Source organism: Trachypithecus francoisi, unplaced genomic scaffold (assembly GCF_009764315.1).
Source record: "Trachypithecus francoisi isolate TF-2019V2 unplaced genomic scaffold, Tfra_2.0 Lachesis_group8, whole genome shotgun sequence".
NCBI classification, from domain to species: Eukaryota; Metazoa; Chordata; class Mammalia; order Primates; family Cercopithecidae; genus Trachypithecus; species Trachypithecus francoisi.
In genome coordinates this window covers 13,400,751-13,421,965 of record NW_022681473.1, presented here as the reverse complement: position 1 = coordinate 13,421,965, position 21,215 = coordinate 13,400,751, and the positions used below count along the sequence as shown (strand labels likewise).

At 40.5% G+C, this 21,215-nt stretch overlaps 1 protein-coding gene across 2 annotated transcripts; it reads left to right on the top strand.

Moving 5' to 3' along the window:
* The first annotated feature begins 964 nt into the window (after positions 1–964).
* MS4A1 (membrane spanning 4-domains A1) lies at positions 965–16,603 on the top strand. 2 transcript variants are annotated; one of them, XM_033207581.1, is made up of 7 exons: positions 965–1,112; positions 7,997–8,345; positions 8,812–8,931; positions 10,077–10,133; positions 11,714–11,950; positions 12,745–12,846; positions 14,090–15,924. In XM_033207581.1, the coding sequence occupies exons 2-7, from the start codon at positions 8,187–8,189 to the stop codon at positions 14,303–14,305; spliced, it is 891 nt and encodes a 296-aa protein (XP_033063472.1). In that variant the 5' UTR covers positions 965–1,112; positions 7,997–8,186; the 3' UTR covers positions 14,306–15,924. The 2 variants fall into 2 exon arrangements, with proteins under 2 accessions (XP_033063472.1, XP_033063471.1); XM_033207580.1 differs by having other exon boundaries at positions 970–1,112; positions 8,171–8,345; positions 14,090–16,603.
* The last annotated feature ends 4,612 nt before the right edge of the window (positions 16,604–21,215 follow it).

The window sequence follows — 21,215 nt, the reverse complement described above, 5'->3', positions numbered from 1 at the left end:
AGAGAAAGAGAGAAGAGATGAAAGAGAGAGACAGGAATGAACCTCGAATTAGGCAACAGAGCTGCCTACCATATTTCATCCTTTTAGATTAAACGAACAAATAATTACCTAACTACAGCTCTGTGTCTCTAATAAAATGAAGCAATGAACAAGGAAATAAAAATGCAATTAAAAATCCCACATATGAACATAAAAGTTGAATACTGTAGGGGAAGAGAGAGGACAATATCTTTGGGCAAAACTCTGATTCACATCCCAAATATTTAGACTCTCCTGACACCACCAACTTCTTCCATTTCCCTACTTGATCTAGCACTGGGCTTGATGACCCTGCAGCTCCAGACTAGACTAAAAAGAGAGGCGACACAAGCGAACTTGACAGATGGAAGAAAAAGGTGGGTTCAGAGGTAAAAGCGCTATTTCAATTTACATCTCCAAATATGGAGGCTAATTCTTGCTTTGAGTGGCTGGGTACATGTACTACGGCACTGAAGTATACTTTTAGGCCCCATTTCTGCTAAATCTGACACAAGATATATACATGGTTCATTAGCAACCTAAGTGTGAGCAAATGAGGACAATATTTGAGGACCCCTAAGTATAGTGCTCCCAAGTGTACAGCCTCAGTGATTCTTGAATCTCTGCATGGATGCCTCCTCCCCACCTACTCAGCCCTAAAAGTGAAGCAGGAAGGTAAAATCCAGTGCTAACAGTCCATCTTTGGCCAACTTCTAGACTCTTTCTTGTCCTTAGGGACCCGCCATCCACACCTGCTTATAGGGTGGGGGCTGCAGAAGTTCTTCTAATTAAGGTCACATGAGCATGCCAGGCAGTCCCCTGGGGTCTTTTTCAAGAAGTGAAACCTGGTAAGGCAGAAACTTTTTCTGCACCTCCTTCAGCTATGGTAAGTGTTAAACCAAAGTAATTGGAGCGAAGCCCAAGGTAGCGGAAGCTACTGATTTCCTGTCACCTGGCATCTATCAGCGATTTCATCCTCAGGCCTGGACTACCTCACTCACCCTCCCAGTGTGCTTGAGAAACGAGCTGCACCCACTGAACTCTGCAGCTGGCATCCAAATCAGCCCTTGAGATTTGAGGCCTTGGAGACTCAGGTAAGGAATCAATTTGCTTTCTTTACATGACTTAAAGGAGGTGATGGATAAGGTATAGAATGGTTTTGAAAACTGGAGATTCTTGGTCTTAATTCTAGAGTTTCCCTACTCAGACTTCCTAAAAGTTCTATTACTTAAGGAGGGGTGATGATATCAAGGCTTGCTGCCCACTCACTCCTCTAACCACTCTCCCTTTCAACAATTACCCTACGCAGTCAACTGTGAAATCATTCCACAAAAGTAGTAGATTGCAGCATATAGATTAAATCATGGTTTCTAAACCATCGGGTTCAGACTGGAGCTCTACCACTTATAAGCCATATAACCTTGGGCAAATTGCTAAACCTCTAAAGGCTCAACTTCCTCATCTATAAAATGGGGTCAATGGTAATACCCACTGTATTGTGAAAATTTGAACTAAAATCCTGCATCCCTTAGGACTTCCCAATACCAAATGAGAAAATAATCAGTCATAGCCATAATGAAAAAAAACTTCATTCCTCTTCCTTTAAATGCTTTTGTCTACATTAAATGTAAATATACCTAGAAGTACAGGTGGCTTTACAGGCTAACATTTTCTGGAGGGGATTTGTGGACATCAAGTTGAGCACGAAATCCTGCCTCAAATCTATCACATGGAAAACCAAGAGTGAGAGGGGCCACTGCAGGTGGCTCTAATGAAGGAAAACAAGGATTAATTTTAATCATGCCATTACTGTTTTCTGAATCCAGTATATAAGTGACTCCCTGTTTCCCATAAAATGGCTTAGTCTCACTGAGAATCTGGTGGAAAGAAATGTTTAATCCAGCATTGTGAGCATTTGTGTGTGTGTGTTTTGTTTGTTTGTTCGTGTTTTAGTGGAGACAAGGTTTCTCCATGTTGGTCAGGCTGGTCTCTAGCTCCCGACCTCAGGGGATCCGCCTGCCTCAGCTTCCCAAAGTGCTGGGATTACAGGCGTGAGCCACTGCGCCTGGCCATTGTGAGCATTTGTAAAGCTTCCCTGAGGAAGTAGCTGAGTTTGATGTTCAGCTTAACATTACTGAGCTCATAGGACACAGAAAACAGGTTCCCTCTGCAAGTCTAGTAGGACACAGGATTCTCCGAAGAAAGTAGTTGGTGTCTAGTAAGGAAAGCAAAGAGCTAGGAGCTCTGAAGAATTCCTTGCAAACAGGCAAGGAGAGCAGGAACACTCTCAGGTGATGTACATATCTAATGCAGAGTTTGATTGAAAGCAAAGAGGGAGGGAGAAGGAACACTTCAAAGTTGAGAAGGTTCAGGAAAGAAGGTAGAGGACATGTGTAGACCAGTGGCTCTGGTGGCGATAGTGGGCTATGAGCTTGGGAAGTCATACACGGCTGAATTCTAAAGGCCTGGAGGGGTCAGATGAAGGGTTTTGCCAGCAGGTAATGACAGGCCAGCAAAGGAGTTCAGGCTCAGGAAGAGCATCACTCAAAGCAGTGACTGGGAGCTTGATGTAGTGGCCTTGTGGACAATGGATTGGAAAACAGAAAGACTGAAGGCAGAAAAGCATGAATGGAAATGAGAAACTCACAGGTTACTCTGGATATAGAAAACAGACCCACATGCAAAATGTGTTGCATAGGTAGAAATGGTATGACTTGGCCACTGACTGACCAATAGCCAAGATGAAGATGGACTGAGAGATGATGGAGCTAAAGTGAAATGTGGTCCCAACTATCTAAACCTCGGTGGCAGGAGAAAACCTCAGATTTACAGCACAGTCCTCAAAGATAAGTTTCAGTTTCAGTCACCGGCGGAAACTAGTTGCGAAGCATTGAGAAGTGAGTGGGTGGAGAGGAGGTAGGGGAAGACAGTGGGTAGCAAAGCTTTGAAGAAGCTGCCCTGAAGAAAAAGGGAGCCTGGGCAGTGGCCAAGAACATTGCTAGATTAAAAGAAGAAGGCTTTGGGATTCAGGGGCACCGCAGTATATTTTAGTCATTAAAGGAGTATTTAGCACTTTAGCAAATGCAAATTATCTCATTTTCTCAAAATGATACTTTGAAATGGGGAAGGCAATTATTACACTAAACTTATGGAGACCACAAGAGGAGCAAGCAAGAGAGCTGGGATTAACTCTGTCTGCTACATATTGCCAGAAATTGGGAGAGTGAAGGTGCAAAGCAGAAATAATTTCTTGGAAGGGCTAACAGCTTGGTTGGACTGAGATGGGCTGAAAAGCACCGAGGGAAGGGAAGCAAGAGCATTCTTCCTCGGAGATAAGTGCACAGGAGGCCAGAAGGAATAAAATGCAAAGCAATTTTGAGTGGAAAAGAATGAAGGTGAGGTAACAAAAGTGAGGTAGTTTTAGGCCGGGTGTGGTGGCTCACACCTGTAATCCCAGCACTTTGGGAGGCTGAGGTGGGTGGATCCCGAGGTCAGGAGATCGAGATCATCCTGACTAACATGGTGAAACCCTGTCTCTACTAAAAATACAAAAAATTAGCCAGGCGTGGTGGTGGCCGCCTGTAGTCCTAGCTACTTGGGAGACTGAGGCAGGAGAATGACGTGAACCTGGGAGGCGGAGCTTGCAGTGAGCCAAGATCGTCTCACTGCACTCCAGTCTGGGCAACAGAGCTAGACTCCGTCTCTAAAAAAAAAAAAGTGAGGCAGTTTTAAATTTCTCAGTATGTGATGGTATGAGTGGACGTAAAAGTCTATTCAAACCAAAACTCATAAAGGCTGTGAGATCTTCTTCAGTGGATGGACATGAAAACAGGGGTGCCTTTAAAAATAAAAACACAGGCCTGGCGCAGTGGCTCACGCTTGTAATCTCAGCACTTTGGGAAGCCGAAGTAGGCAGATCACGAGGTCAGGAGATCAAGACCATCCTGGCTAACACGGTGAAACTCCATCTCTATTAAAAATACAAAACATTAGCCAGGCATGGTGGTGGACACCTGTAGTCCCAGCCACTCGGGAGGCTGAGGCAGGAGAATGGCGTGAACCTAGGAGGCGGAGGTTGCAGTGAGACCAGATTGCACCACTGCACTCCAGCCTGGGCGACAAAGCAAGACTTCATCTCAAAAATAAATAAATAAAATAAAATAAAAATAAAAAAATATTTGCAGGAGTTAGTGTGAGTAATTAAATGGGGTACTGACTGATCACCTGAGTCTTGATTTTAACATTCATGCTGATTTGGACATCAGCAAATGTAAAATTTTATTATTATCCTATTTTGGCTAATGTGGTCCATAACCCCTACTAATCTACCAACTAGTCTTTGAGCATAGCTGTGCATTGGGCACTAAGTCATTGTGAACAATTTATTTTAATGATAAGGCAAAACTGCGAGAATCTACAATCTCCATAGGAATGTGTGGGCTAGTTTTATGTATTTATGAATTCTCATGGAACGAAAGTTTTTCATTACAGAGTCAGCCCACAATGCCATAAATCAATTAATATATTTACCTCTCATATATGTGAGATATATATATATCTCATCTCACATATATGAGATATATATATCTCATCTCATATATATGAGAGATATATCTCTCTCATATATACATGACAGAGAGATAGTTTCCATAAAAGACAAAAAACAGAGAAAGAACTCATGTGTTTGTTTATAAACTACTATTTTATACAAATATTTGTTTAAGGCTTGTAGAAATATAGTTGCCATCGTAAGATACCATTTTAACAGAGAAATAAAATATCACACACACACACACACACACACACAACAGCCCTCATGGTCATTATTGCCATTAGTCACAACAGGCACAGCCCAAGTAGAATTGGCTTACAAAAAAGGTTTATCTCACCAACAATACAGACACAGCTTTAATCAAGCAGTTGATTAATAAAATGAAATGAAAACAACGGGAGTCCAATCATCTCCTTCAGTTCAAACAATTGATGACCTTTGCACTTTAAGTAATCTTCATTAAAGTTACCCCTCTAGGGCAGAGTGTAGTGACTCCCAGCTCATTCTATACTTGCCATACGACCTTCAGAGGTCTGAACCTCCATTTCCTCGTCTGCAGAAAGTAGTCAAAATGCCTACTTATGAAGGTGTTGAGTTGGCAATACCATATACAGTATCCCTAGTATGCAGTAGGTGCTCAGTAAACAACTATAATTATCTGGACTAGCCTATGGTACAGCAGAAAAAGCATCAGCGTCAGAGCCATGGTGACTGCCTTCTAGCTTGGCTCTGATGCTAACTGTGAGGTCTTCACCAAGGCACATTCTATACCCAGACTGCAGTTTCCTCATTTGTGAAATGAACAGAATGGTTTCTGAGGTTTGGACGAGCTCTAGAAATCCCACCTAGTGACCAGTATGCAAACTCTTTAGTGGGCTATATTGAAATATTCCTTTTTGTTAGAGGTCAAAGCGGATCCCCAGGATCATGTGGCATCTGGCTATCTAGGGCAGGGGCAAAATTAAGTGAGAAACAACCAAAGTTTCTTCTCTTCCCTCTAGGCCATGCGCCAGACAGATAATAATTTTCAATTGATTTATAGTCATTCAAATAGTGCATATACTGGAAGGAGAAAAGAGGGGTTCATAAGGGAAAGGCTGAATTCCTATTTCCCACAGAAGACAAAGCAGCCTGGTACCCTGGACGCCTCATTTGAGAGATCCAAGTCTTCATTTTAAATCTTTGCTGGCTAGGCATGGTGGCTCACGGTTGTAATCCTAGCACTTTGGGAGGTGGAGGTGGGCAGATTGCTTGAGTCCAGGAGTTCAAGACCAGCCTGGGCAACATGGAAAGACCCCATCTCTAAAAGAAATATAAAAATTAGCTGAGTATGGTGGTGGTTACCTGTGGTCCCAGCTACTCCAGAGGCTGAGGCAGAAGGATCCCCTAAGCCCAGGAGATAGAGGCTGCAGTGAGCTGTGATCATGCCACTGCACTGCAGCCTGGGCAACAGAGAGAGGCCCTGTCATGAAAACAAACAAACAAACAAACAAATATTTACTAATTTTGTAACTTGAAACAAGTAACCTAACTTCTCCGTGCCCTTGTTTCCTCTTCTATAAAACGCAGGTGATGATTCACTCCTTGCCTATTCTATAAGACTGAGTCTATAAGACTCAGATGAGATACCATGAGTCAAATCTGCTTCTAGCTGTAAAGTAGGTATAAATGTGAGTGACAGTAGTCAGCTGCCTGTTTTACATCACACCTGCAGCTACTCAGCTCTGATTGACTTCAGTAAGATATACTTCAGCCTGTGGTCTAATGGCTGGAATGTGGCACTGGCTTCAGTAAGATATGTGATCTGAATAGACAGTCTTGATTTCCAACACATCTTATGTGACTTACAATCAGTAAAGACAAGAGCAACGATGTGTCCTCAAAAGAGGGATTTTCAGATTCCAGGAAAGACCCAATCGAGTCCACATAAGCACTTAACATAAATAACTGAATACTAAGGAAACCCAAGATGAAGATTGAACAGAATCTTAAAATATCTGAGCTGGAAAGGGCCTGATTAATTGCCTTCTCACTTCAGAAATGAATAAATCATGAAAACTGATAAATAGCATTTACTACGCTCTTCGTTTGTCCTAGGCACAATTACATATGTTAACTTATTTATGTCTTATCTCTCAGAGAGGGGTACTGTTCTCACTTTACAGAAGGATAAAATAGAAACTAATGCTCAGTAAAGTACAAAGAAGAACAAGAATAGCAACAAAAATAACTCTTTATTCCAGCATGGGTTCTTTGCATACATTTATTTCTTCAATAATATTTATTAAGAAGTAACTAAATCCAAGAATTATTTTAGATACTGAACAAGAGAGAACAAAATCTCAACTTTGATGGAACTTCCATTCTGTGGGGGAAGAGATAGATAATAAGCAAATAAATAAATAAGGTAATTGCCTACAGTGATCAATGCCGTAAAGCAAACAAGATAGGATTTTGTAAAAGACAGCAAATAGGAGCACGTGTTATAGGTTGAGGGTTCAAGGTAGGCTCCTCTAGGAGCTGACATTTGAGCTACACCTGAACAAAAAGACACTGGCCATGCACAGACCATGAGCCCAGTTAAGTGTTATAGCAGCCCATGGGATAAGAATTATTATTATTTCCATTTTACAGTTGAACCTGAGGCCCAGAGAATTTAAAGAACTTGCCCAACATATCAGAACAAATAGAGGAATCACTATTGAAACCTAGGCAATCTGACTCAGGAGGCCACAGTCTTACATACCGCATTAGAAAGCCCTATAGAGCTTTTTTTTTTTTTTTTCTTTGAGATGGAGTCTCACTCTGTTGCCCGGGCTGTAATGCAGTGGCATGATTTCAGCTAACTGCAACCTCTGCCTCCTGGGTTCAAGCAAGTCTCCCGAGTAGCTAGGATTACAGGTGCACACCACCAACACACCTGGCTAATTTTTGTATTTGTAGTAGAGACAGGGTTTTGCCATGTTAGCCAGGTTGGTCTCAAACTCCTGACCTCAGGTGATCTGCCTGCCTTGGCCTCCCAAAGTGCTGGGATTACAGGCGCGAGCCACCATGCCCAACCTAGAGAGCATTCTTGATGTGACTTGCACAAGGTGGCAGAGTTAGAGACAGAAGGAGGCCTGGAATCGACCCCTCCTGCTTCTACAGATAGTCCTCACCGCACTCTGCAATGTTGCCTCTGGCCCATCATAATGCACAAAGGCAGATAAGCAAAAGGACAAGGACAAGTCCATTGAAAAAACATTTTTCAATATTAAAGCACAAGAAAAGCATCCAGGAATAAGAAACAAAGAGGACATGCAGTCATATATGCAAGGTGTTCTCTACAAAGATAAAGTATGCCCCAAACCCAGTTGCCAAGATCACTGGCAGGGACTCCTGGGCCCACACGCTCTTCCTAAACAACCCCTCCATCTCCTTTCTCAGAACTCAGTAGTAGGCCTTGCCTCAGATCTAAGGTCACTGGGAAGAGGCCATGTCCACCCTCAATGACACTCATGGAGGAAATGCTGAGAGAAGCATTCAGATGCATGACACAAGGTAAGATTGCCAAAAATCTTGTTCTTGCTCTCCTCACTTTGTTATTTGTTTCATTTTTAGGAGTTTTGAGAGCAAAATGACAACACCCAGAAATTCAATAAATGGTACTTTCCCAGCAGAGCCAATGAAAGGCCCTATTGCTATGCAACCTGGTCCAAAACCACTCCTCAGGAGGATGTCTTCACTGGTGGGTCCCACGCAAAGCTTCTTCATGAGGGAATCTAAAGCTTTGGGGGTAAGTCCGTTGCCTTCCATCCCAAGTCGTAGGGATTCTCTGGCCAACAGAAGCTGATGCTGTAGGCCACATACAGAATTCAATCCAACTTGAAGAACTGGGATCCAACCTGATGTGCTCTTTATGTCCAACACAGCGGGCCAAATCAGGGGTGCATCAGAGAAGTCACCGCCTAGATAACCTCTGGGTGATCTTATGTCACCTTTTGGTTTTGGGGTTTGTATATTCAGGGGTCCCCCATCCCAGTCCATTGCCATAATCCCAGGCATACCTGCTCCCTGGAAATGCCCCGTGTGGTTGAGGAAACAGATTCGAACAAGAAAAAGACAAAATTCTTGGCACCTCCACTGCTTCCTTTAGGCATTCTTCACAGCCCCAAGTCAGGACCCAGGGCTTCCAACCTTGTCTTTGCCTGCTAGCAGGGATGATTTCAGCTCATCCATTGCTGCCTCTGTTCTCTCCCCAGGCTGTCCAGATTATGAATGGGCTCTTCCACATTGCCCTGGGGGGTCTTCTGATGATCCCAGCAGGGATCTATGCACCCATCTGTGTGACTGTGTGGTACCCTCTCTGGGGAGGCATTATGGTGAGTAAAAGAAGAGCAGTCATTTGGGAAATGATGCAGACAAAAATGTGAAAAGGCTCCACAGGGATATGCTGGATTATTTCTGTGTTGAGGGAAATATTATTGGGTTAAACTAATTAAGAAGACAGGTTGACCAAATTGAGTATAAATCCCATGGTTGAGAGTCAGTGTTCCTGTTTCATGTGAATTCAGAGAAGGGGGCCCTGCATGGATCTCACAGGGACTGTCCAAAGCAAGAACACTCCAAAGTCAGTTCTGGTGGGGAGGGCGGCCCTAGACTTTCAGACTAGATAGCAAGATGTTTTGGAAAGCAAGAGGGAGCAGGAGCATCCACTTCCTCCCATCTACTCCTTCTTGCTTACAATTCTGTTTAGTTACTATGGTACCTGATGAAATTTGTCCCATCACAAATCAGTCTTATTTTGCTTATCAACAGAGCAGCACTCTTTTGGCTGTTTTATGTACATGTTTTCCAAATCGGTAACCCTGTCCGGGTGTGGCACATAGGACAGTGATGTTTATTTCCCCATGACACTTTTCATAGTTGCCACTATAAGTCCAGGATTAAAATTTTCCAAACAAGAGATGGGTTAGAACAAGAGTTTCCTCCATTCTACAGCCTGAATGTGAGAAAAGGAAGACGAAAAATAGTCATCATCATTTCCTGTAACAGCCAGTGTTTTAATGGAGTGCCTGTGCCGTTCAGGTCAAGTATTTCCTTCTGCATCAATTCACTCTTCAGAGGCCATCAGAGTCATTTATGTCACTGTGAACCCCCAAAGGGCAGTTCTACAAGTTAAAAACAAAGAAAAACTAAAAATAAAACTTTTAAATTCATGGTATGAGTATTAATTGATGAGGAAATATGAGTTCTGTCTCTTTGGTCTTATTATATTTCTAGTCACAGATCCTCAGATGATTGAGTAAAAGGCATGAATTTAGTGTCACTGAGCCTGCATAAAGGAGAACTATGACGGCTGAAAAATGAATAAAACTGATAAAAATGGGTGGATGGTTGTGTGAAAGTTGCTGAAAGTGTAGGCTTCTTTCTGACCAGTTATCAATGTTAAAAAGTGATCTCCCTCTCTCCTTTTTCTCCTGCCTTGCCCACCCCTCTCCATCTCCCCCACCTCTCTTTTTTACAGTATATTATTTCCGGATCACTCCTGGCAGCAACGGAGAAAAACTCCAGGAAGTGTTTGGCAAGTAACCATATGTCCTTCTTTCCCACGTGTCAGAGAAGTACCTATTTTTTCGGTTAAAAACTGAGGCCCTTAAAAAGCCAAGGTATCACAGCCTCTCAGCCCTAAAAAGCAAAGACCCTCCACAATGTTCTTGTGATTTTATTTATGAAACACTTAGAAGTGAGGTCTATCTGAAGTATGTTCATGGGAACAGAACTAAAAGCAGATCCATGAAAACCATACCTATAGTCTTATGAATGTTAAATGCTTTGTGAAAATAATAGACCTTTCTGAAAGTCCTATCATTTCTCCCAGATCACCCTTTAGGAAAATTATCTGATCAATGTCATGATTGACTCAAATTCTAGCTCAGCTATTTTTTGGCCGTGACACTGAACAAGTCAGTTTACCTCTATGTACCTCTGAGTTTTCACCTAGAAAGGAAGGGTAACAGTCCTTGCTACCATGTGACGTCACAAGGGGGATGAAAGGCAGTAGAGTGTGTGATGGTGCTTCAGAGGCTATACGGTGCTACACTGTAGTCTTACCCATAAAACCCCTAGCGACTCATCCACATCCAGAGGAAACTGGCCTGTAGAGATGCTGATGCTGTACAGATGAAAAAAGTTTACTAGCAAGTTTGCTCCCAAAAAATTCCACCCCCAACACTGTCTCTTACTAAACTGAGTCGCTTTCATAGTCAATGAAGGAATGGGGGGATTGAGATGGTTCCTCTCTTCAAGTGGCCTGACAAACTCAGTTTTGGGGGAAAAACATTTTACGACATCAAATTATTCTCCAGATACAGCCAGACCCACTGACTTGCCATGTGTAAGTCGTAGAGCCAGGAATGAAATATGTGCAGCATAAAATAATAATCAATAATCCCATATCATTATGGTACTTCTTACTTATATTTTCCTGTTTCAACCTTTTATCATCTTTGCAAGGTAAAACGTTCACACTGATATTCTCGCACCTTGCTACCCAGAGACATCAGCCTTAATTGTATTTTGGAAGATGGCTAACTGGGGCTGATCGCAGCCTATGGCAGCAGGGATAGGTGTTGTTACTGTTGTTGCTTCTGCTTCTTAAATTTCCATTTATTTGATAGTACAGATCTAGAGGGTTCTAGCTGAACCTTCCCAACCTAGACTTCACAATACCATCCCACTAAAGTGTGATACAAGAACCGTCTTCTCTCTCTTCCCTCTACCTATTTATGAAGGCATATAATCAACTGGATAATATTTATCTTCACTTATTCAACAAATATTTATTGAATGCGTATTAGGATGGTGGCAGTGGCAGTGAAGGAAGTGCAAGGATACAAGATATAGAATCAAGGGTTACTCTTAGAATTTTTGCTTTGTAAAACAGATGGATGGTGAATGAGATAGGGAAGACTGAGAAAAGAACAGGATAGAGACATGATTTTATTTTATAGAGACAAAGAGGTTAAAAACAACCGAGAGAACTTCAGTATATTTAGTTGTAGTTGCTTTGTGAGTCAAGGGAGTGGCATTTGGAATTCCCTCCCAGACTATGTTTTCCAAAGGGAAATCAAACCCAATTAATAATCTGTGTCTCCATTTCAGGTCAAAGGAAAAATGATAATGAATTCATTGAGCCTCTTTGCTGCCATTTCTGGAATGATTCTTTCAATCATGGACATACTTAATATTAAAATTTCCCATTTTTTAAAAATGGAGAGTCTGAATTTTATTAGAGTTCACACACCATATATTAACATATACAACTGTGAACCAGCTAATCCCTCTGAGCAAAGCTCTCCATCTACTCAATACTGTTACAGCATACAATCTCTGTTCCTGGTAAGTGTGAAACTGGATTGCTCTCCAGGGTGGAAGGATGACTTGTTTATTAAGATCATGAATTCTGGATTCATCCAGACCACCTGAGTTTGCTAGTTATTGTCTATGTAGCTGTGGGCAAGAATTTTAACCACACTGTGTCTCAACTTCTTCACCTGTAAAATGGGGATGGTAACACTATTTATCTAATAGGGTTGTTCTGAGTAATAAGTAAGTTAATATATACAAAACATTTAGAACAGTGTTTGGTACCTAGAAGTGCTACATAAGCATTGGCTTTAACATTAATTATTGTAAACATCATTAGTGGCATTAATATTTATCATTATATTGACTAAGATGAGCATAGACGAAATACCTAAGATGTTATGAATATCTTTTGCCCAAGGACTTTTAAACGTAGAGTTTGAAAGAGATTTTTAAAAAATGCATATCCCAAGGATGAAGAGGTCTCCTCAGCATGATGCCACACCAACTAAGACTGAACACAATTTAATTTCAGACTCATTACTTAGTCTTTTCTATATAGAATTGATTCTTCAACTGATTATTCATACCTTACTTTCTATCAGCAATACACATTAACCATCTGTTGTGTGCTGAAAGATGTGTTTAGAGTTAGGGTTAGAGTTAGAGCTGTCTCCTGTACTAGCAGTTCTCACAGCTAGTCATTACTTGTCTAAAGAATTGACCTCTTGATCATTCAATTATAGTCAACAATAACTTATTGAACATCAACAATGTTCTTTGTGCCATTATTACATTTTCACCTTCATTCTTCCATTGTTTTTCAGGGCATTTTGTCAGTGATGCTGATCTTTGCCTTCTTCCAGGAACTTGTAATAGCTGGCATCGTTGAGAATGAATGGAAAAGAACATGCTCCAGACCCAAATCTGTAAGTAGTAGGCCCTCTGGCCACAAACTCCCTCTAGAAAATCCATATCCACAAAGGATCATTTATGGAGAATGTAATCTGATGAGTCGTTGAAACTAGGAGCTTGATTTGAAAGAAAAAAAAAAAGGTCATGGCATATTTCTAGAAAGCAAATAATATCAATAGTAAGGAAAGATGTCTTGAAATTTGAAATCAGTCTGTAGTTAGAGCCCACAGTTCTACATTCTGTGTGTTTTTTGTTTGTTTCTTTTGTTTTGTTTTGTTTTGTTTTGTTTTGTCTTTTGAGACAGAGTCTCACTTTGTCGCCCAGGTTGGAGTGCAATGGTGCGATCTTGGCTCACTGCAACCTCCGCCTCCTGGGTTCAGGCGATTCTCCTGCCTCACCCTTTCAAGTAGCTGGGATTACAGGAACCCGCCAACACGCCAGGCCAATTTTTGTATTTTTGTAGAGAAAGGGGTTTCACCATGTTGGCCAGGCCGGTCTTGAACTCCCGACCTCAGGTGATCCTCCTGCCTCAGCCTCCCAAAGTCCTGGGATTGCAGGCATGAGCCACCATGTCCCGCCTCTGTGCATCATCTTCTTAACCTTCCCTGCTGCTTGACTTCAGCCTTCCATCCTGATTTTGTGATTCCACATTCAGTGTGTAAAAGCAAGATGGTTGAAGGTTGAAGGCTGACTAAAGTCACTAGCTCTTTGGTTTCATTTTTCAGTATTCCCCTCCTCCCTCCTTTTCATCTAGTTCCTCTTCCAAGACAATAGGTTAAAGGGCTCCACAAATGGAAATAAAAAGAGACCAATAATAGATATATTACTAACCGCTTCAGAACCAGACTGTTAGATTAAGAATAGAATTTAGAAATCATCACTAATTACTTCATTTTGCATTTAAAGAAAAATAGTATCAAAGAGTGAAAATTCTTCTCCCAGAGTTATATTCACTAAAAGCAAATCAGAACAACAATCTAAACTCCTCTCTTACTGCAACGTTCTTTTCCCAATACCACGTGGTCATTCCAGGCACTGTGGTAAATGTCTGCTGCCCTTGAAGATTTACTCAGACTTGAGTTTTAATAAGTGATTTGATAAGAATTTAAGCACCTGCGAAATAAATCCTAGTATTTAAAAGCATATAATACTAAGTAGCATAAAAACCAGGAGCTATTTGATAAATGTTTGTAGAGATTGTTGACAAAGGTGTCAATGGTAAAAGTAAAGAATAGTTTGTTTAATATTGTGTTGTAGAGCGTAGTTCTCCTGTCAGCTGAAGAAAAAAAAGAACAAGCCATTGAAATAAAAGAAGTGGTTGGGCTAACTGAAACACCTTCCCAACCAAAGAATGAAGAAGACATTGAAATTATTCCAATCCAAGAAGAGGAAGAAGAGGAAACAGAGACAAACTTTCCAGAACCTCCCCAAGATCAGGAATCCTCACCAATAGAAAATGACAGCACTCCTTAAATGATTTCTTCTATTTTCTGTTTCCTTTTTTAGACATTAGTGTTCATAGCTTCCAAGAGACACGCTGACTTTCATTTCTTGAGGTACTCTGCACATACCCACCACATCTCCATCTGGCGTTTGCATGGAGTGGCCATAGCCCCTTCTCTCTTACACTGAAAGTAGAGAATGTAGCCATTGTAGCAGCTTGTATTGTCATGATTCTTCTTTTGAGCAACTTTCTTACATTGAAGAAAGGCAGAATGAGTGCTTCAGAATGTGATTTCCTACTAACCTGTTCCTTGGATAGGCTTTTTAGTATGTTTTTTGTTTGTTTGTTTTTGTTTTTTCATTTTCTCCATCAGCAACCAGGGAGACTGCACCTGATGGTAAAGATATATGACTACTTCACGACATTCCTAAACTATCTTTTTTTTTTTTTTTCCACATCTATGCTTTTGGTGGAGTCCCTTTTGCATCACTGTTTTAAAGACAATTAAAAAAATAACTAGGGACAACACAGAACCTATTCCATTTATCTTTCTACAGGGCTGACATTGTGGCACGTTCTTAGAGTTACCACACCCCATGAGGGAAGCTCTAAATGGCCAACACCCATCTGTTTTTGTAAAAACAGCATAGCTTATACATAGACATGTCTCTGCCTTAACTCTTCCTGACTCCCACTCTAGGCTATTGTTTGCATGTCTACCTACTTTTAGCCTTTATGCAAGAAAAGAAAAAAATGACCATAGAAAATGCCACAATGAGGTGCCCAAATTTCAAATAATAATCAACATTTCATTGTGTTTATAATTTCCAGATGACAAAGTATTTCATCAAATAACTTCATCTGATGTTCCATGATCAAGAAAACATCCCTATCTCTATTTTACAAGTAATTCAAAGAGGTCAAATAACTTGTAAACAAGAAAAGGTAACTTATCAACAGTCATAACTAGTAATTACGAGAGCCTTGTTTCATAACCAGGTCTTCTTACTCAAATCCTGTGATGTTTGAAATAACCAAATTGTCTCTCCAATGTCTGCATAAACTGTGAGAGCCAAGTCAACAGCTTTTATCAAGAACTTACCCTCTGATCAGCACTAAACAAGCACTGAGAGACACAGAGAGTCAGAGTCAGATTTTACCCACGGGGATAAAAAGACTCAGACTTCTACCACATTTGGAAAATGACTTGCATCATAAATATATAATTAACTGGTAGTTTATATAAAGCAGACACTAAGTGCTATAGACATTCTCAGAATATCCTACTCAGAAACAATGTAATTAAAATGCCAAATCTGAGTCAATAGCTGCCTTACTTTTCAATTCAGATATACTAGTACCTTACTTTGAAATAATGTTAACCTAGGGTGAGGTCACTATAATCTGTAGTCTATTATTTGGGCATTTGCTACATGATGAGTGCTGCCCGATTGTGGCAGGTAAAGAGACAATGTAATTTGCACTCCCTGTGATATTTCTACATTTTTAGAGACCACTAGTGGAAGACATTCCCCAAAATTAGAAAAAAAAAAGGACATAGAACATTTCTGTTGACGTAAAGTTCTCAAAATTCGTTCTAAATTAATAAAACTATCTTTGTGCTCTTTTCTGCAACAGTTGATTCCAACATGGGTGTTTGTCTATTCTTCTTTACTCTTGAAACATTAGACCATGGGAGGTTCTTACAGCCTTGAGTTCATATTTACAAAACCCCAATCTAGGTTTGAACTGTGAGGTGTCAGGTCATCAAATATTCATGTCTATATAGTCTTACACAGGTTCCCAAAGAAAATGTTCATGGGATAGGTCATTGATAATGGATTTCTTACTCCCAGAACTCCAGATGACTGAAATATATGAGAGAAGTAGGAAAGGGCATGGTAGGGGCAGGCCTGAGGAAAAAAAATGAAAGTCAGAAATCTTTAAAAAAAATACAAGATGTTATTTCTATCTTATTTTTTTCCCCATTTCTGAAATATATATGAGGATTCCTCTCCAAACCCATGGTTTCTCTAAGAATTTTGAGTCATTTGACCTCAAATAGTTTTGGCTGACCTCACATAAGTTATTAAAATAGGGGACATCTTTAATGTCTGCTATTAAAGAAGAATGAAAATTCCTATGACCTTCTCTCCGATGATCCCTTTGGCAATATAGAGTCAAATAATAACATTGGCCAATAGTAAACATGCTTTGCCAAGAAGTGGAAGATATATTCTCCAGCCTTAGTTTTTCCTCTCAATTTGTATTTTCGTAAAAATAATGTTATATCCACAAAGGAAATAAGCTTTGAGAACCCAATTGCACTCATTGACTAGCAGGCTCACATAACTTCTTTTCATTTTCTTCTGATTGTCTTATAATCTTTGTTTATAATAAGGTGATAAACCATCCCAGTTTGTCTGAATCTGAGGGATTTTTCTGGGATACAAGATTTTCAATGTTAAAACCAAGATAGTCCCAGGCAAACAGGATGGTTGATTATCCTACTTCATAGTAATAGATAAGTTTACCCAGTTACAATCACAGCATATTATTTGCTTTTTACATGTAACAGCATATCATAGATTTTTCCTTATTGATATATAATTTCATAAGCATCACTTAATTTCAATTTAGGATTTCATGAATCAATATAAATTTACCATTCCTCTATTATTGGATATGTAGGGTATTTTCTTTCTTTTTACAAATGACTTTTGGAGCACAGAAACGATGAGCAAGATACATGTTTCCTCTTATTATTCAAAATGTAGCTTTACATTTAAAGTCTTGTCAATGCCGACCAGTAGGAAGTACTAGCACCTGTTAAAACCCAGAAAATTTATTTTTAATTTCACTTCGACAAGAGAATAGTCAAAGATTCAACACACAGAAATAGTTACTTCAGATTCATTTACTATGAGTTCATTCAAGAAATTTGATTTGTTTTAAATTCTTGGTGTGTAACATAAACACTGATGGAGGGGTTCAAATCTGAAATTTTCATAGGTTAAGTCTTCAATACTTCAGTGAGTTTCCTTTTATGGAATACTTGGTTGTGTGTTCTGAGCTAAAAAGTACCAAGTAACAAATGAACACGACAGAATCATGTGGTGGCAAAATCAAAGCAAAGTTACAATTATCCTCTATTGACCCCAGCCTACTTAGCAGTGCAAAATGCTGAGGCAAGAATAAATAAGTTGTCTCCTCTTAGGGCTGGAGAAAGAGAAATTAGTTAATCAGGTACCTGTTATGGGTAAAGCATTTTGTTAAGTATGGAGGGGTACAGATAAAGATAGGAGAAGCTCCCTGATCTCAAAAATCTTAGTGCCTAATTGAGAATGATATAAGCATATGTATTAAAAGATAACCAATAAAGGTCCAAGAAAACTCAATGGGAAAAGAACAATCTTTTCAACAAACTGTGGTGGGACAACTGGATAGCCATATGCAAAAGAATAAAATTGGGGCCGGGCGCGGTGGCTCAAGCCTGTAATCCCAGCACTTTGGGAGGCCGAGACGGGCGGATCACGAGGTCAGGAGATCGAGACCATCCTGGCTAACACGGTGAAACCCCGTCTCTACTAAAAAAAATACAAAAAATTAGCCGGGCGAGATGGCGGGCGCCTGTAGTCCCAGCTACTCGGGAGGCTGAGGCGAGAGAATGGCGTAAACCCGGGAGGCGGAGCTTGCAGTGAGCTGAGATCCGGCCACTGCACTCCAGCCTGGGCGACAGAGCGAGACTCCGTCTCAACAAAAAAAAAAAAAAAAAAAAAAAAGAATAAAATTGGACACCTACCTCACACCATACACAAAAATTAAAATGGAGGCCTAAATGTAGGAGGTAACACTATAAACCTCTTAGGAGAAAACACGGGTATACATTTTGTTACCCTGAAAAGGCAATGAGTTCTTTTTTTTTTTTTTTTTTTGAGACGGAGTCTTGCTCTTTCGCCCGGGCTGGAGTGCAGTGGCCGGATCTCAGCTCACTGCAAGCTCCGCCTCCCGGGTTTACGCCATTCTCCTGCCTCAGCCTCCCGAGTAGCTGGGACTACGGGCGCCCGCCACCTCGCCCGGCTAGTTTTTTGTATTTTTAGTAGAGACGGGGTTTCACCGTGTTAGCCAGGATGGTCTCGATCTCCTGACCTCGTGATCCGCCCGTCTCGGCCTCCCAAAGTGCTGGGATTACAGGCTTGAGCCACCGCGCCCGGCCGGCAATGAGTTCTTAAACATGACACCAGAGGCACAAGCAACCAATGAAAAAATAGATAACTTTGTTCTTAAAAAATTAAAAAAAAAAATAAGGAAAAATAGGAAGGAAGAGAAAAAGAGAAAGAAAGGAAGTAAAGGAAAGAAAGAAGGACACAACCTTACTCCACACTGTTTGGGTTTTGAGGTTTGGTATACTTTGGACTCCCCAGAAGGAACTTAGAATAGGGGTTACCAAATGGATGCACATTAGCACGAAGTGAGAGTTTTCCAAAGCCCTGCTGCCTAAACTGAGCCCAGATGTAATTATTAGAATCTCTGGGCTAGCATTAGGCATTGGGATTTTTAAAAGGTCCCCAGATAATTCCAATTAAATCAAGTCTACCCTAAAGCTGCCTCCTTACATTTTTTTTTTTTTTTTTTTTTTGAGACAGAGTCTCACTCTGTCACCCAGGCTGGAGTGCAGTGGCACGACCTTGGCTCACTGCAAGCTCCGCCTCCCGGGTTCAGGCCATTCTCTTGCCTTAGCCTCCTGAATAGCTGGGACTACAGGTGCCCACCACCACACCCAGCTATTTTTTTGTATTTTTAATAGAGACGGGGTTTCAGCATGTCGGCCAGGATAGTCTCAGTCTCCTGACCTTGTGATCCGCCTACCTCAGCCTCCCAAAGTGCTGGGATTACAGGCATGAGCCACCGTGCCCAGCTCGCCTCCTTACATATTTTAAGGTTGGCCTAAAGGTTTTTCTTTACATCATGAACTATAACAAGTGGAGATGTAAACAGACGGTCACCTATACTTGTGCCAGCCACTAAGTTTTGATCAATCAAATGTAGTCAACTGTTCGAACAGTGATCAAATAAGGTAAATGCCAACCTATAATCAATCCAGCTGTTTCTCTACCTTATTTCCATTTTCTGTACGTCACTTTTCTTTTCCCGTACATCATCTTTCTTTTTCTGTTCATAATCTTCTTCCATCACGTGACTGTGCTGGAGTCTCTGAGCCTTTGGCTCGAGGAGGTGGCCCAATTTGCGCATGGTTCATTGCTCAATTAAACTCCTTTAAATTTAATTTGGTTGAAGTTTTTCTTTTATCAGTACAGCTGCCTTGAAAATTAGTGATTTAAAAAATAGCATGCACCCTAGGTTAGAACGCTAAACGCCTGCAGAAAACTCAATTCTGCTGAACTGTACTTCGTTTTGTCCCATTCAATGAGAGCCTTTTTTTGAATTTGTCTTTCTCAGAGTTTTCGTAATTAAACATTTTCAAGAGAACTCAGGAAAGAAAAAGTCTTTAAGAGAATCTCTTGCAGTTCCACATTGGCAAACAAAAGACCTGAAAAATCCTAGATGGATCTTAGGTTTTTTTTTTTTTTGACAAACACCTAATTCAAGTTTATTTAAAAGAAGAAAACTTGTGTGTCTCATTTCATGTCTTAAAGTTTTCTGTCATCTTGTGATGCCTTGTTCCTGTCATCAACTCTGATTCACTGCAGCTGTTTCCTGCAAAATGCAAAAGCGTGACTTCAACAAGTTTCATTTCCTATAAAGATAAAAGTACAAAAAGTTGTGGATAAATCTCTGGGCAACTCTGTTACTGCAGAAGATGATGAAAAATGGTGCCAGAGCTATTTACGCAATGAGAGCTTTCTGATGCTTTAGGGCTGCGGACTTCTCTTTTCCTTGATCTCACCTGGTTCATGGAGTAATATCGCTCTTGTCATTGATGCTGCACCTCACAGATTTGTTGCTACTGTATTGGCTGTTGTGGTTGTTTCCATCAAAGATGGGCAAGAATTGCTTTGAAGAACATTTTACAACACCCAATTGTCAAGGAGTTATTATAAGTGACATGACTGAACCTTAGCTCTAAGTGAACAGAAACGTCTAAACTGCACCATCCTCTTGACTGCTCACTAGTGAGATGGAGACTAATGCATCTAAATTCTGTACACTTCACAAAGGCAGGAATTCTTGTCTATGTTGTTTACTCCTATATACACAGCACTTAGTACCAAGCACATGGAAAGCTGAATTTGTTGCATTTGCTGAATGAATGTAACCCTTTTATCTAGCTGTGCCTGTAGGCTTTAGACCTCCCACCATTCTGAGGTAGTTGCTTGCCTAGATGCTCCTGCAAACCATTGAATTCTCTCTCTCCTCTCCTTTACAACCAAACATCTCAAAAACAGTCTGCTTTCAAGTTTGAATGCTTTCATATGGCGTTCATTTTTCAGTGAATTACAGTCTGTCTTTTCTCTCTAACACTTCTCTAAAATTGTTTCCCCCAAATTCTGCCAATGACTTCTTAATTGTTGAAACCAGCGGATTCTATTCAATTCTAATTCTGTGAAATTTGTTTTTAACAACACTTCCCTGTTGCTTCCTTGCCTTTTGAGACACATGCCCTTCCTTAGCTTCCAAGATGGGACACTCTTAACTCTCTCTCCTACTTTCTTAGACATACACAATTTCATCTTCACTAGTTTCATTTTTTCTGACAACCAAATGTGCACATTCCTTACAAAGTGTCACCTTCCCTGCAAAACTCTCATCCATTCCTATAACTCAGTCTATCAATTTTAGGTAACTAATTCATGTAATTGCATTTTCAATCCTGCTTACTCATCTGATTTCCAAGCCTGTATGTCTATGTATTTACAAATTATTTCATAATGATCTCCTATCTGCAATGTGAAACTATAGAGCTGGTCTAATCTGAGC